Raw genomic sequence first — 15,607 nt, forward strand, 5'->3', positions numbered from 1 at the left:
CAGAGAGGTGACTGTGTGAACGTCCAATATGAACGGAGGATTTCCTTCAGTTCTTTCAACAACCTTTACACACACTGTGAACATCTCACGAACCAGAAAATCTGTTTTGAATCATTGTTTCACCTGAAGAACATGAATATGGGGCCGTTTTGTTTTTAACGTCAGTTCAATTACAGGAGAACGTCCACACAGATGTGATCCATCTGGAGGAAAAACAAGGCTTCTCAGCATTTAATGATCAATTCCCATTTCTGGTGTTATTTTTCAAATAGTTCCCACTGTGTGTGGTGAAGTAGGGGTATCAAACCTAAGGCCCATGGCCCCAAAACTGTCCCTCCATCCAGCAGGGCTGTTAAACACACTTCAGCTCATCGGCCACATTCGGGCCAGACGGGTAAAATAAACATATTCAGGCACAATCACTGAGCTTTTGGCTTAGTGAATGTGTGATGAAAATATCAATATAGTCACAAAAAACAAATAATTACTCCAGAAAATGACTCCAATCTCAACATGAAGTGAATTTTAATGAAACTTGCTGGTATAAAATCCAGTGAAATGTCTTTGAAACATTTCCTGCAGCTTTTATATCCTGCAGCTTTTTACAAATTTGCATGGCTTCGAGGCAAATGCTAAGTCACTAGCATTCATGGTTATCTTAAAAAGGATTCTTTGAAATTCTGAGAATTTGCTTTGAGGTTTGACCGATTGGACTTGTTTACTGGCCAATTTTTTTGCACACGGGCCTTATGCTTGATACCCCTGTTACGAGGATTCAACCCGGCCAACAGGATGAGGGAACATTAACATCGATCTTAATCATTAGCAGAATTTATAACAAAAAAACCCCAAAAACCTGAGGCCTGAACAAAAACAGTTGTGATGTTAAAGCAGCTTGAAGGTTGTGAGAAGAAACTGAAACTTGCAGAAATCATGCAGCCTGAAGGTAGTGTGTGTGTGTGTGTGTGTGTGTGTGTGTGTGTGTGTGTGTGTGTGTGTGTGTGTGTGTGTGTGTGTGGTGTGTGTGTGTGTGTGTGTGTGTGTGTGTGTGTGTGTGTGAGAGACATGGCCTTTCTTCCTGCCTGTGGCTTTTCTTCATGGCACTCAGAAGACCAGTTGGGCAGGCTCAAGGTCAAGCCTGTGTTTTCCGGAGGACTGGAGATGTTGGAGGACAGACTAATGAAGACATGCAGCCTGCAGGAGTTCCACTTTTTATTAAATTGAGATCTTATTAAGTTTTTATGATAAGACAGTAGAAGAGTCTGAGGTTGTAAATAAACACTGTCCGTTATAATAATCGCCCCGGTGTTGATCCTCCATGTATTTTCCAGGCTGCAGCTTTGGCTCCATTCCTGCACCGTTCTCATTTTTCGCGGAGCCCCGCAGCGGCGCCCCGGGCCGGCTGGAGGGGCACCGGGGCTTCGGCCGCCCTCCAGCGGGGGAGCACCTCCGCCTCTCCCCGGCGGACAGACCGCCGCCCTGCTTCAGCTTCCCGGGGAAGGCTGCTTATCGCGGTTTACCGCCTCCACCCGCGGCGGTCTTCCCGGCGGATGGACGGGGGCTGCTCGGCGGGGCGGCTGTCGGGGACTCCCCGCGGCAGGAGGCGCTCCCCCCGCAGGGCTTCCCCGGCGGAGCCGCGGGGTTCCCCGCCGCCTTCGGACTCCCGCAGCCGGGCCGCTGCCGCAGAGGAGGAGGGCTGCTCCCGGGACACACGGCCGGGAAACACGCGGAGAAAGAAGCGAGGAGACCGAGCGAGGAGACGGACTGTCGCCGCCGGGACAGCGGCGAGGTGAGGGCGGGGCCAGAGTCACCTCCGGCCGGGAGGGACGGCGAGGAGGAGCCGCTGTTCTCCAGCCGGAGCCCCGGGAAGCACGAGCAGCATCCCAGTGAGTGGCGGAGAAACACGGACAACATTTATACCGATTTACTGACGGAACAGATGAAAAAGACCCTCATAATTTAACATCATTTAAAAAAGACAACAAATAATATCTATATATATATATATATATATATATATATATATATATATATATATATATATATATATATATATATATACAATTGTTTTCATATGCGTATAGACTTGTGTAAACTGGATATACACCTGTCTTCCAGAAATACACTTATATAGGATATGAATATATGTATGAAACAGTTGTATCTAATTTAATATTTCTGAAAAAGTTTTTTATGTATTGCACAGTTATTTGGTTATATTATGGCTAAATATTTATATGAAATTTATATTTCTAGAATTTAATCTCTTTAATTATGTTATTTATTTATAAGGAAAGATCTATCTATCTATCTATCTATCTATCTATCTATCTATCTATCTATCTATCTATCTATCTATCTATCTATCTATCTGTCCTTTTTTTCTCATGTGTGTGAATGGGTGAATGTGATCATGCAGTGTACAAAGTGCTATAGAACTGTGGTCTATTTACCATTTAGTTTTTCACCTTTTTTGTCTTTATCTTCCTCTTTTGTCCTGGGCTTTTGTTTCTGCCTCTCTTTAAATTTGTGTCTCTGTCTCAGCGACAGACTGCTGTGAGAGGAGGAAGAAGCGCTGTCCTTACTCCAAGCTGCAGATCATCGAGCTGGAAAAAGAGTTTCTGTCCAACATCTACATCAACAAGCACAGACGCACGCAGCTGTCCTGCCTGCTGCAGCTCACAGACAGGTATGTGCTGTGATGATGTACAGATGGATATTCTTAATAACGTCATACTTTAACAGCATCAGAAGGGGGTATGTGACACAGGACAACACATGCAGGCTTGAGTGGCTTCATTGACTCTGCAATGCAGCACTTTTATGTAACACCGATTGTGAAGAAAACCAATCGGGGAAGAAGGTGAGCCACCTTTTGGAATTTATAAGAAAACACAATGAAAAGCATTTCAATCACATGAGTACAGGGAATATATGTGAAATAGTTCCTCTCTAGCTTTTCTTTCATGAGTTTTGAATTGAAGGCTTCCTTTGATTTCTTAGATGGGTCAATAAAGTGAGTGATATGTACAGTGTGAGATTTGGGACCTTTATTGACATTGTGTAAAGATGTGTTTTGGTGAAAAAACTCAAACTACCATAATATAGTAGCATAATAGCCTTTAAATTCAAACTGTGCAGGGTTTCTTTATGCAAAGCATAAGTGGTGAAAATTGTGTTTTCACTGAACAAATCACTACTGAAAATAAATCCATAATAACACAAAGCCGATTTCAATGATGTAAAATCAAGTGAAATGTCTTTCAAACTTCTCTATCTGTTGCATTCTGGGTGTTTTTCCAAACTGTCTCTGACAGCATGACTTTGAGGCTAGTTTGACAGCAGCTGGCTTTCATTGAAGCATCACCAATATCTCAGCTCCATTCTCAATAACAAGGTTTCTGTCCACCTATTTTTTTTTCAAAAACTAGCAAAAAATAAACATTAATGGAAATGCTACAAATCCCCCCTCCAAAAACAAAAACAGCTAGAATTCTCAAGTACGACGTGGAAACAGGTTTTACGGATAAATGATGACTGGATACAACGTCACATGTTTACGCTCTGGTCATAGAAAAGTAAAAAATGTTTTGGGGACGAAGAAACAGAAATTTTTATGGAGTTAATGCAAGAAGCGAACTTCATGCATGATGTGTTTTGTGGAAGAGACGCACTCTGATGATGTCATCAGAAATAAGCTCTATGATGATGTCATTGTCATCAGAGATCAGCTCTATGATGATGTCATCAGAGGCTTTGTGATAATGTCATCAGAGAGAACTCTGTCCGATGACATCACCAGAGAGCATCTCTGATGATATCATCAGAGTGACACTCTCTGATGACTTCATCGGAGAGGGTTTATATGATGTCATCAGAGAGTGTGTATTTGATTATGTCGTCATAGAGATGCCCTCGGATGTCATCATACCGGTGCTCTCTGATGACGTCATCTCATGGTGCACTCTCCTTTAAATAATTACCAAATAGTAACAAATGGAAACTGGCATAAAGTTGCATTTAATTTTTGCGAAATTTCCCCTAAATTCACTAAAAATTTTCAAGCCAATCAGATTGAAACCTGATCAATGTTGTGATGTGTCGTTACTCTGAAGAAATTTGTTGAAAAGTTCAATGTTTTCTCAGACATTGTTAGAAGTGCCTCAGTGGTTTGGCCCTACTGGAGCATGTTGTGGGACAGTTTTGGCCAACAGGCCTTATGTTTGACACCAATGTACTTTGAACTTTATCTTCAACTTCTACTGCACTTAGTGGCTGCTATTCCTGTCCTTTTAAGAATCAATAATTTTTAATCTAATCTAATCTAATCTAATCTAATCTAATCTAATCTAATCTAATCTAATCTAATCTAATCCAGCTATTTCAGTAATGGGATTCAAATTTGGACAATAATGTTACGTAACACAACAAAGCACAACACAAACATAGACTCTCTGTGTCCCTCAGTGGAGAAAATCCAGGTGCAACGATTTTATAGATAAAAGGTTAAAAAAAACAAAAAAACCCAGTAAAAACAAAAACTCATCAGTAAATGAAATAAGATATGAAGTGATGTGAGCCATACATGTTGTCACAATATGCATATTATTAATGCAAATTCTAAATATACTAATACAAATGACTGTTTTGGTGTTGGGTGTTAAACATGAGGCCCACAGGCCAAAACTGGCTTCCAATAAGTTCCAATCCGACCGGCTAAACCAGGAAGGAAATGGTAAAAATTCAATGAAAACAAATTCCTTCAGAGCAGCAACACAGCTTAACGAGAGCCGAGCTGAGATATCGTGATGCTGCTATGAAAACTAGCTACCTGCTGTCAACCTCGCTACCTGCTATCAAGCTAGCTGCCTGCTATCAAGCTAGCTGCCTGCTATCAAGCTAGCCTCAGAGCCATGCTGTCGGGCTGGAGTTTGGAAAAATACCCAGAATGTAAAAGCTGCAGGAGAAGTTTAAAGACATTTCACTGATTTTACAGCAGAAGTTTTCAGTAAACCTGGTTTCATGTTGAGGTTGGAGTAATTTTCTCTTGTGTTTGTGTGAAAACATGGACATGTCCATCAGGTATACTCTAAGAAAGACTTCAGAAGTGTGAATTTAAAGGTCATGACGGCTCTTCTAGCAGTCCGACCCACTCAGGATGAAAAGTGGCCCCTGAACTGAAGCCCACTGCTGGTTCGACGCGTAGCGCTGTTGAACCGGCGCCTCCCGACGTGTCTGCGTGGCGTCTCTCAGGCACATGCGGCCGCCGGAGGCTGGATCGGTGTGTTTGTGGATGAGTCTGGTTGCCGGTGTGTGTTCTGCAGGCAGGTGAAGATCTGGTTCCAGAACCGGAGGATGAAGCAGAAGAAGCTGGAGCGAGAGAGACTGCAGTACTTCACTGTCTACCCGCCGTTCTGACGGGGACCAGACCAGTGACGGCTCAGGTTTTCGGACACATTTCACTTCCCTCTGAGGTCGTTTTTCACTGTGAAGCCTCGAGCCTTCATGCCCCATAAATACACATGAATGGACACGGTCCCTGCTCGTCCTCCTGCTTTTCCAGCGCTTTTTACAGTTCCTCTGGCTCTTTTGTTATTCACATATTAAGTTGCAGTACTTTCCTTCTATCTCTTTTATCTGTCTGGATTTTTGAGCCTTTTTTAGCATTTATACCAGAAAAAAAAACAACAACATAATGATTGCAGTTATATTTGAAAGAATAAATGTAAAATGAAATAAAAATAATTTCTACTATTGTCAGCTATGTGTCAGTCAGTTTGTGGAAGACTTTTCATTCTCAGACACATTATTTGACATTCGTTGTGTTTCATACATGTTAACGCCTCCGAGCGATGTGTGCTTTACATGAGCTGTGTGTGATTGTATCCTGGAAAAACCCTTCAGCTCTTCATGGGATGAGGTTTTATCAGATTCTTTTAGACCATTTAGACATTTTACAACAAGTTAAAAGGCGTTCATACAGAAGGAAATGACAGATTTCACCATTTCAAGCTTTAGAAGTCTTTCAAATGGATCTAATCTCTATGATTCCATGTAAACGACAGACTGGATCGTACAATAGATTTGATTATTTTGCATTAAAATGTAATAATTACTGAAAACTTAGATGAGTTTAATGATGCTGTTTGTGCAGTTTACATGACATATTATTGGTTCGCGGGAGGAAGACTCACTTTCTGCTCTTTATAAGAGCTTTCGACTCATTTTGTATTTATATTTGAAATTTATTCTCCCAGAAAATCTTTTTTTCTCCTCAGAACAGAGAATAAGGGTCGAGTGTAGAATTACAGGCTGGACCTGAACAAAGACTCAAAGTGTGTGTGTGTGTGTGTGTGTGTGTGTGTGTGTGTGTGTGTGTGTGTGTGTGTGTGTGTGTGTAAAAAGCCTTAAAAAGGATCTTTTCAGGTATTTGCTACAACTTTAATATTTAGTGTAGTTTAGTTTAATTTATTTCATTTTTTGAGCAGTTTGCATTGGTCAGTTTCAAGATTTACAACAATTAAATACATACTGGCTCAAAAAAAGGAGTCGGCTGAAGCTAAAGCTTATTTACCCCCCCCCCCCCCCCCCCCCCCCCCACTCCAGTCTGTTTGAAAAAAAATAAAGAAGTCCAGAGGTGAAAGCATCAAACAGTATCAGGGCAATATACATACATCAATCCACCTTTTCCCCCTGTACAATGTGGGATGCTTTATAAAGTGCAATCATACATGAAAAACAAAACAAACAAACAAAAAAACAAGGTCCAGAGTCTGTCTTTTTTTTTCTTTCTTCCTTTTCCCTTAACAACACATGAGCTTAGAATGGTCACATTCCATAGACAGACACACACCGATGTTGGTTACCTGTCTATGATCTATCTTTTGGTCATAACTCATATAATCAGAATGATGCAAGTAACAATATCACCTGATACCAGAGCTGATAATGTAAAAACCTTCGGCTACCCTTCCCAACAAACCTACTAACGCTGCATTTATACAACTTAAACTGAAGTTTGTATAGTATATTGGATCACACATTACACACACAGAACAGCCCATCATAATGATTTGTCCAGTTTCTGAATTGTGTTAAAGAAGATGATCAGCAATGCCGCTCCACCCTGCAGGGCAGCAGTCCCTCTGTCAGTTTAGAACCCTGTGATGGAGCCACTTCACTAATGTCATTACAATATCATTAACTAGTTTCATGTATGATAATCAGAGTATGTTTCTTGTTTCTCTTCTCTGTTGTTAGATATTTTAGGTGTATTCCTGTCTTGATGTGGTGCATTAAAAAGCCAGGTAACAGGAGGCCAGTTGCGTGAGGTGCTCGCCTCCAATCAGCAAACCTCAGCCTGGCTGCCCTAACCAGCATGTATTTATCTAAATAGTTTTTTTTTTGTTCTAAGTATACATAAGTGAGTAATTTAGGTGCTTCCCTTTATTTAGTGCAGCGCATTAAAAAGCCTGGGTGAGCGGTCAGTTGAGAGACGTACTCGCCCCCAGTCACCAGGCCCCCACCCAGCTGGTCCCTTGCATGCAGGTAATAACTTGATGAACAATGACAAGACTGACAATTAGCAACAACCAGATCTGTTATTATATAACTAAGCAACATTTAAAGCCCCTCCTCGACACTATATTGCAGTAATATTCTCACTTTATACTTTTTTTTAAGCTTTTAACTTTTTTTAAGGTATTTTTGCCAAATTTAACCTCCCAAAGATCTTTAAAGTCGACGTGAAAATCTCTTCTATCGTTTTGTGAAAATTATTTTAAATGAAACGTCACTGGGAATTTCAAAAAAAGTTATTATATCAGTTTGAATGAATTTTCACGCACACACACACCTACACACACACACCCACACACATATATATAAAATCCTTTTAAATATCTACAGAATTACATCTATATTTAAATAATTTAAATCTATATTTTTTTTGGAAATATACACTCATATGCTGCACATATCTAACACACATATCTAATTCAACATGTCTGAAAATGAAATGGAAATGAAAACAAACCCTGTGATGCTCAAGGTTTTTTAAGGTGTGTGTGTGTGTGTGTGTGTGTGTGTGTGCGTGCACGTGTTTGGATTTCTGTCTGCGCGTTGAGGGAAGCTGCATTAAATGATTTGCAGTCTAACAGAAAACACTTCCACTTTACTGCCAGTAAAAACTTTCTCCCCTGTTCTGTGTGAAACTTTCATTCATGCTTTTATTTTTTTTGTCCTGTCAGAATAAAATGCACAAGTTCATGTGACGCTGGGTTCAGGCCTCGTCTGATTCTAAATGGCGGCTGATAAGCGGCTCTCTGTGGAGGACAGACGGCGGAATGAGGCGGAAACGGCGTCTTTTCAGTGGGAGTTTGTGACTCTGCTGCCCGGGGTCTCGCACTGAGATGTTGTCTTAATGTTTTTATGAGGCCGTAAAGCGGAATTAATGTCATGTGTAATCACTTCTGGAGCAAAACAAGTAATCCCCAGGAGCACCATGAGGCGGCCGACATCCCCGCTCTGATGGCGGCGGGGCTGAACGCGCCCGGCAGGTCTGCGGCAGGTTGGCGTGTCGGAGAGGAGACGCTTCTTCACACCCCGAGGTCCCGACTTTGAACAACACGGGACCAGACACACACACACACACACACACACACACACACACACACACACACACACACACACACACACACACACACACAATGAGTCCAAGGCTGCTAATGAACCTTGAACCGCCAACACATCACAGCCGCCATTTCCTCAACTTGGTGCGGTTTATTGGGGCAATACGGCTCAGACGGTCGGCTGCGTCTCCCTCTCCTCCCTTTGTCTCTGCGTGTGTGTGTGTGTGTGTGTGTGTGTGTGTGTGTGATGTCAAGAGAAAGACAAGGAGATGAAAGGACAGATTGTGTTCCTGGTCTGGACCTGAAGGCATTCAGTCAAATGGCCCGTAATAAAGTCAGCACAGGCCTGCTGTGCTTTCTCTATCTCCACACACACACACACACACACACACACACACACACACACACACACACACACACACACACACACGCACACACACACGCACACACGCACACACACACACACACACACACACACACACACACACACACACACACACGCACACACGCACACACACACACACGCACACACGCACACACACACAGGCCATATCTGACCTCTGAGGTCATGTTTACAACCTTTTTCAAGGCAGAGAACTTCCAGACTTTACGGGTTTGTTTACATGACGATGGCGAAAACGCAGCTTTTTGAAAACGGCTAGGACGGCGTTTTTTTTTTGTTTGTTTTTTTTTCAATTGGAACGTTGTCATGGAAACCAAGAGGGACAGTAAACACCATCTGTGGGCTGAACTGGAGTCTGATGCTCAGAGAGATCATAAACGACGGGACGGAGCTGTAATAACGTAAAATAGGTCGTATTAACACCGGGCTGATGGACGGAGCGAAGGCCGATCAGCTGGAGCAGCAGTGCATCGTGGGCCGCGGCCGCCGGCCGGCATCCTGCCGTCGCCTCTTACTGTACGCCCTTTAAAATTTATGTGGCAGCTTGAGTGACTTTTACACAGCAAACACTCCACATTCCTTCACACACACACACACACACCCATCATCTCTATCAGCACCCTCCTCCACACACAGCGCCCCCTACAGGCAGCCCCAGGCACTTCACCACAGCAGGTTGTTGGGATTTAGACCAAATAAAAAGCTTTTATGAAGCGTCTGACTGGATCTTCTGGGTTCTGCAGGCGGAATATTAAACTTTACTGACCTGAAAACCGACATCTTCCTTTTTTTGCGGAGGATTTACTGCGACGCCACAACCCAGCGGTTCCTCTGAAAACAGAAAGCCTTTCCAACTTTCCACTTTTCCTCCAAACGCTCAAAACGAACCGTCAGTGACATTTTATTCCAAAGGAAACTTTATAGTTTCATATTATTGGTCTTCATTTATCAAAACTGCAGTTTTGTTTCATTCAGGAAGTGTAAAAAAGAACCACAGATGTTGAATCACTGTTTGCTCAGCTGGTTTAAAAAGGTTCACTTTGAGCTTTATAAACCATTTTAGCTACAAGGAGACATTCTTGAGCCTTCTCAGCTCTTTGAGCCACTGAGAGGCGTTCACTGCTCAGGCCCTTCAAGTGAATTTAACTATTTTTGTTCTTTTAGTCACTTTAGCGATATATGAATGTTGAAGTCACTCGAACCATCTTAGCTGTTTATCCGGTTTTAATTTGATATTAATTTAACTAGGAGTTTGTCATTTGTGTGATTTTCAAAGCCATCACTGATGCTACTTTCATCCACAACTGTGTTCCTCTCTTTTATCTATTTTTTATCTATTTTTTTCAGCTTTCAGAATCATCATTTTACATTGATTGAGCAATGCATCTCAAACTTTGAAGGTAAATCTGGGATCACTGGCTGTAAAGTCAAATCAATCCTCTCGTGTTTCATTTAAACTTTCCCTGATTTGGAGTTTGAAAGTCTTTGGTCGAAGATGTTTCACAGGGAAATATTCAGCCATTAGTTTATTTAAATGTCACATTCATCAAGTGAGAATCATCCTACAGGACTTTCTGCTGTTTAACAGACTTTAAAGTGAGAGTAAAATGTTTGATTTGCAGTCTGGGCCCAGTCTGTGGGAGACTGCATGCTGCTGTTACACACTCCGGCCAATAGATGGCGCAAAGCAAACACAGGAGGCAACAACCAAGGTGAGCTCACAGGCCTGGCACACTTAAAATTCCGCTTTTTTGCCTCAATGAGTTTATTTTGTGCTTTAAAGTTGCACTTTGGCTCCTTCAGCAGACACTTTAAGCCATAAACTGTGAAAATGAATTTTAAAGAAGTGAAGAAAAGATTTGCTGCGGTTTTCAGTCACTTGTTTAAAAATCATAAAATGCATCATTGTGGGGAGATTAGGGAGGTTTAGGAGCAATTTCACAACAAAATTATTATTTTCTTGAGGAAAAGATTGTTTTGGTTCATAAATGAAAAATTGACAAAAAAACAAACAAACAAACATTAAAATTCCAGATATAAAAGTGTTGATCTTATTGACTGACATCCGTATGAGTAATTTCACAATATAAATGTTATTTTCACTAGAAATAAACATATAAAGGCATAAAAAGTGATGAAATTTTAATTCGTTTAGTGAATAAGTGAAAACTTGACAGTAATAAAAAGAGCATGTTGATCTTATCTCTGACATCCATCCTCTCAGCGGCAGACTGTTAATCTGAGCATCTCCTCCAATCCGAGCAGAGATTATCTCCAGACTCTAAGAACTGGAACTTTTCCAGCTCCTGAAAGCGGTGCAGAGTTTAAAAGATGTGTTTGTACAGCGATCCCCTTCTGCAGCGGCCTGCGATCACATTTCTGAGCACAAAAGAATGATTTGATTTATTCCCCATACTGGCTAAATACAGTGCAGCCATGTGACGCGCTCCGCAGCCAATGAGCTTCCGAGGAGAAGGTAAGGGCAGGAAAAAAATTACTACCATTTTAGGGGAGGATGTAAGCCACTATACCAGCCCATCTAACCTTTTACAGTCGCACTTAAGTGTCTTTTTATTGAAATAATAAAATAAACATGTCGCTAACGAATTATTATTCCATGATGGGTCTGCAGAGCGAGGAGCCGTACGGCGCGCATTTCATCCCGGGAGGCTTGCAGGGTTCGACGGCCGGCTGCGCAAAGCCAGCCCGGGGAGCGGCGGAGGAGGAGGAGGAGGGCAGCGGCGGCAGCGGCGGCGGCAGCGGCGCGCACCCCGGCGCGCACATCCCGGATTTCTCCCACTTCTCCAGCAAGCAGAGCGGCCTGAGCCTGAACGGCTTCTCTCCCTGGTCCAGCAGCTCGCCCGCGCCCGCGCCCGCGTCCACGTCCCCGCAGCAGCTGCAGCTGCAGGCGGCCCCGGGCGGCCTCTTCCACCCGCACCCCCTCCTGGGACACCCGCACCCGCACCCGCACCCCCACCACCACCACCACGCGTACTACGGCGCGCAGACGCAGACGCACGGCGAGCACCTCGCGGAGAGCCGCTTCGTGCGCTGCTGGGAGGGCGCGACCCCGGCCCCGGCCCCGGTCCCGGACACCCCCCTTCCGCAGGTCTCCGCCGCCTTCCCCGCGGCGGCCCCGGGCGACCTGTCCGACCCCGGCGCGCGCTACGAGGCCGTGAAGCCGGAGAGCTCCCCGCCGCCGCCGCCGCCGCCGCGCGCCGACAGCCCGGACGACTCCAGCTTCGCCAGCCCGGCGGAGGTGGTGCTGGAGCGGCTCGGCACCGCGGAGGAGCTCGGCAGGAAGCCGGAGCCCAAGACGGAGGACGAGGAGCGGAAAACGCAGCTCGACCCCGGTAAAAACACACCGGAATGTTTATTAGGCTCCAAGAAACGGGACAGCTCAGGTGTGTGTGTGTGAGAGAGTGAGTGTGTGTGACTTTTATAGGCCTATAAATGTCTTGTAAACGGTAAAATATAAAACTTTATTGTCCATTAAAATAATTAAGGTGCTATTGTTACTTAGTAATTTGTCACTATAGGAGGAAAACAGCAGGCTGGCTTCAGCCGTTTAGTTTTATCACAAATATTTAGTAAAATAATCTGCATGTTTTGTTTAAATTTTAGAATTTAACTTTCATCAAACGTTCTGGTTCTACATACCAAATTTCCAGTTTGAATCTTGTGCTACCAAAATCTGAAAAAAGAAAAAAAAACTGGCAAGAAAATAAAAATATTCGTAAAAATACCCTAAAAAGTAATCCAACAAACTTGATGTGGCTGCAGCTGTGAACTCCTCAAAACCTTACAGAAATCCAACATGTAGAAAAAAAAGGACTTCATTAAAATAAAAAAAAAGTTTGAGACGTTTTGCATTATAAAACAAGTCTGTGCAAGAAATGTCCAAAGATCCGGCTTGTGTGTTTTAACACACTCAGGTTTATTTTAATAATTCAGCTTAGATTATAATGAAACGTCCACATGCCAGGACAAAGGCTGAGGTTAAATTAACGGATTTTAATGTAACATGAAGAATATTCAGCAGAAGCAGTTGGATTTGTTTTACTAGAAAAAAAGGATGAAAATCTCTGAGCAATTAAAAAAAATAAGATTCAAAACAGTTTATGTTCATTCATGGAGCTGCAGAGCAACAAAACGGGCATTTCACACACGCTGCATGTACGAGGTTAAAAGTGCTGAATTATCAGTTAAAATCTGACAGTCATGGTGGAAAATAGCGAAATGATTTCATTATCTGCACATCACTCAAAACCAAATGAAATGTTAAAAATCCACTGCTCTGCCTCATTGTTCTCAATCCAAACAGCTCAATTAAACTCAGTGTTTTCACACCAAAAGCTGGATTTATGTCAATAATATTTAAAATAAGGCTGATTAAAAAAATGTCTGAGAGAGATACTGAAGTGGAAAAGACAGAAGTGATGCTGCAAAACAGTTTACAGCTCATATCTGCTTCTATTCACGCTCTAAATGAAAAAAGTTTTTAGAAACTGCAGCTTGGTTTCCTGGTAAACAATCCCAGATACAAGCTGAAGGTATTCACATTGAAAGGAGAATTTATCACATCTGGTGTGTGTGTGTGTGTGTGTGTGTGTGTGTGTGTGTGTGTGTGTGTGTGTGTGTGTGTGTGTGTGTGTGTGTGTGTGTGTGTGTGTGTGTGTGTCACTTGTTGCTCTCTGCTGTAATTTCGCAGCACTCTGTGGCTGCTTTGCTTTTGTAAGTGGCCAATAAAGCATCTCATATCAGCCAGAGGTTTAAGCGCCTCCCCAGCTGCACTTTAATAATTCTAAAATCGTGGCTCGCTGTGGCTGTTTATCACCGCTGCCTGCTCTCTCTCTCTCTCTCTCTCTCACACACACACACACACACACACACTCACACACACACACAGAACCCACCCTGAAGGTTCTGGAGCCACATTTCAGACACTCCTCCTCCCAGAACCAAAAAAAAATACCACAGCAGAGTCAAATCTCAACAGGAGCCAGTGTTATTGGTGCAAAGTCCGGGGAAATGTCCTTGAAATTTCCCCTGTATCTGTTGCATTGTGGGTATTTTTCCAAACACCCCCCTGACAGCAAGGCTAATGCTAGTTAGCTAGCTTTCATGTTAGCATCAGTGTTGCTACTCTGAAGAAATTTGTTTAAAAAAAGAAAAATCAACATTTTTACCGTCTGTTGGGTGGTTTGACCAGATTGGAGCCTCTCGCTGGCCCATTTTGGGCCACGGGCCTCATGTTTGACACCCCTGTTTTGTGGTTTGACAAGAGAAACTTGAAAATGTTGATAAATTTGTCTTTTACGCACAAAATATGAGAAAATTCAACAAAAAAAGGTGAATTTTGACATGTAATGTCATTTACACCCATAAGTGACCTTTTGACCCCGTTGACCTTCTGCATCTGGAAACCTGAGCTCACGAGACGTGAATCTGTGTTTCTCCGCCGCAGAAAACCCGTCGGCCAGCTGGATTCACGCCAAGTCCACCCGGAAGAAGCGCTGTCCGTACACCAAGCACCAGACGCTGGAGCTGGAGAAGGAGTTCCTGTACAACATGTACCTGACCCGGGACCGGCGCCTGGAGGTGGCGGGACTGCTCAACCTCACCGAGAGACAGGTCAAGATCTGGTTCCAGAACAGGCGCATGAAGATGAAGAAGCTGATGATCCGGGAGCGGAGGAGCATGAACGAATGATGGATTTGGAGGGAGGAGGGACGGAGGTGGGGGGGTTCGTTGAGTTTAGGTTAGTTTAGTTTTTTTTCCCAGGAGAGACGAGGAGGGTTTGTAGAAGAGACGTCTCGGCAGCTCCTCCACCTGAAGACGGCGAGCTGGATGTGGAACCCGGGTCCAGATGTAAATAATAAAAATGTTAACGTTTACAGGCCAGATCCATAAATTGAAAGAGAAGCGGAGCGGCCGGATCGGACACATCTGGTTCTGATGGGGCTGCCGAGCGGCGCTGGAGGAGGAGACGGGCGGACGTCGCCGTGGAAACGCAAACAGGAAGCCGTGCAGCGGCGATCGGACGCCGATTGATGGATGCGATCGGCTGCTTTCCCCGCTGTCCGGACTGGATTTCCTCGGCAGGAGTTCGGGATCCGTTCACACGACAACAGACCGTCTCCGTCTCCATGGAAACGGGAAAACTGTTTCTGCAGGCTGGAGTGAACAGTAGCTTCAATACAGCCAGCAGCAGCACCGCCTGCGGGACCTACATGAAAACTGCAGCGTTTTCACGCGGTTGCCGTGGAAACGTGGAACTCTGAAGGATGGATGTTTTCACTTCGTTGTCGTGGAAACAGGTTCTGAGCTTTGATTGAATGTTTTGAGGATAAAATGACTTTCAAAAGAAACAACAGAAAAACTATGAAAACACATTTTGACATTTCTGCTTCTGTGAGGAGAGATCCTGCTCTTCCTCCTCTTTCTTTGCCTCTCTTCCTCCTTTCTTCATTCCTCTTCCTCCTCTTCCTCCTCTCCCTCTCTTTCTTCCTCCTCCTCTCACAGGACACCACACAGGGAGCAAAGGGAATCTTGGGATCTTCTCAGTTTTAAA

General features: G+C 43.6%; 2 protein-coding genes across 2 annotated transcripts; both read left to right on the forward strand.

Moving 5' to 3' along the window:
* The first annotated feature begins 1,318 nt into the window (after positions 1 to 1,318).
* On the forward strand, positions 1,319 to 5,418 carry LOC115399220 (homeobox protein Hox-A11-like). The gene is made up of 3 exons (XM_030106501.1): positions 1,319 to 1,886; positions 2,545 to 2,689; positions 5,325 to 5,418. Exons 1-3 carry the CDS (start codon positions 1,319 to 1,321, stop codon positions 5,416 to 5,418), a joined length of 807 nt encoding a protein of 268 aa, XP_029962361.1.
* A 6,208-nt stretch (positions 5,419 to 11,626) lies between these two features.
* LOC115399573 (homeobox protein Hox-D9b-like) lies at positions 11,627 to 14,745 on the forward strand. The gene is made up of 2 exons (XM_030107014.1): positions 11,627 to 12,386; positions 14,501 to 14,745. Exons 1-2 carry the CDS (start codon positions 11,627 to 11,629, stop codon positions 14,743 to 14,745), a joined length of 1,005 nt encoding a protein of 334 aa, XP_029962874.1.
* Positions 14,746 to 15,607: the final 862 nt, after the last annotated feature.

The sequence above is a fragment of the Salarias fasciatus genome, chromosome 13 (assembly GCF_902148845.1).
Source record: "Salarias fasciatus chromosome 13, fSalaFa1.1, whole genome shotgun sequence".
Taxonomy (NCBI): domain Eukaryota; kingdom Metazoa; phylum Chordata; class Actinopteri; order Blenniiformes; family Blenniidae; genus Salarias; species Salarias fasciatus.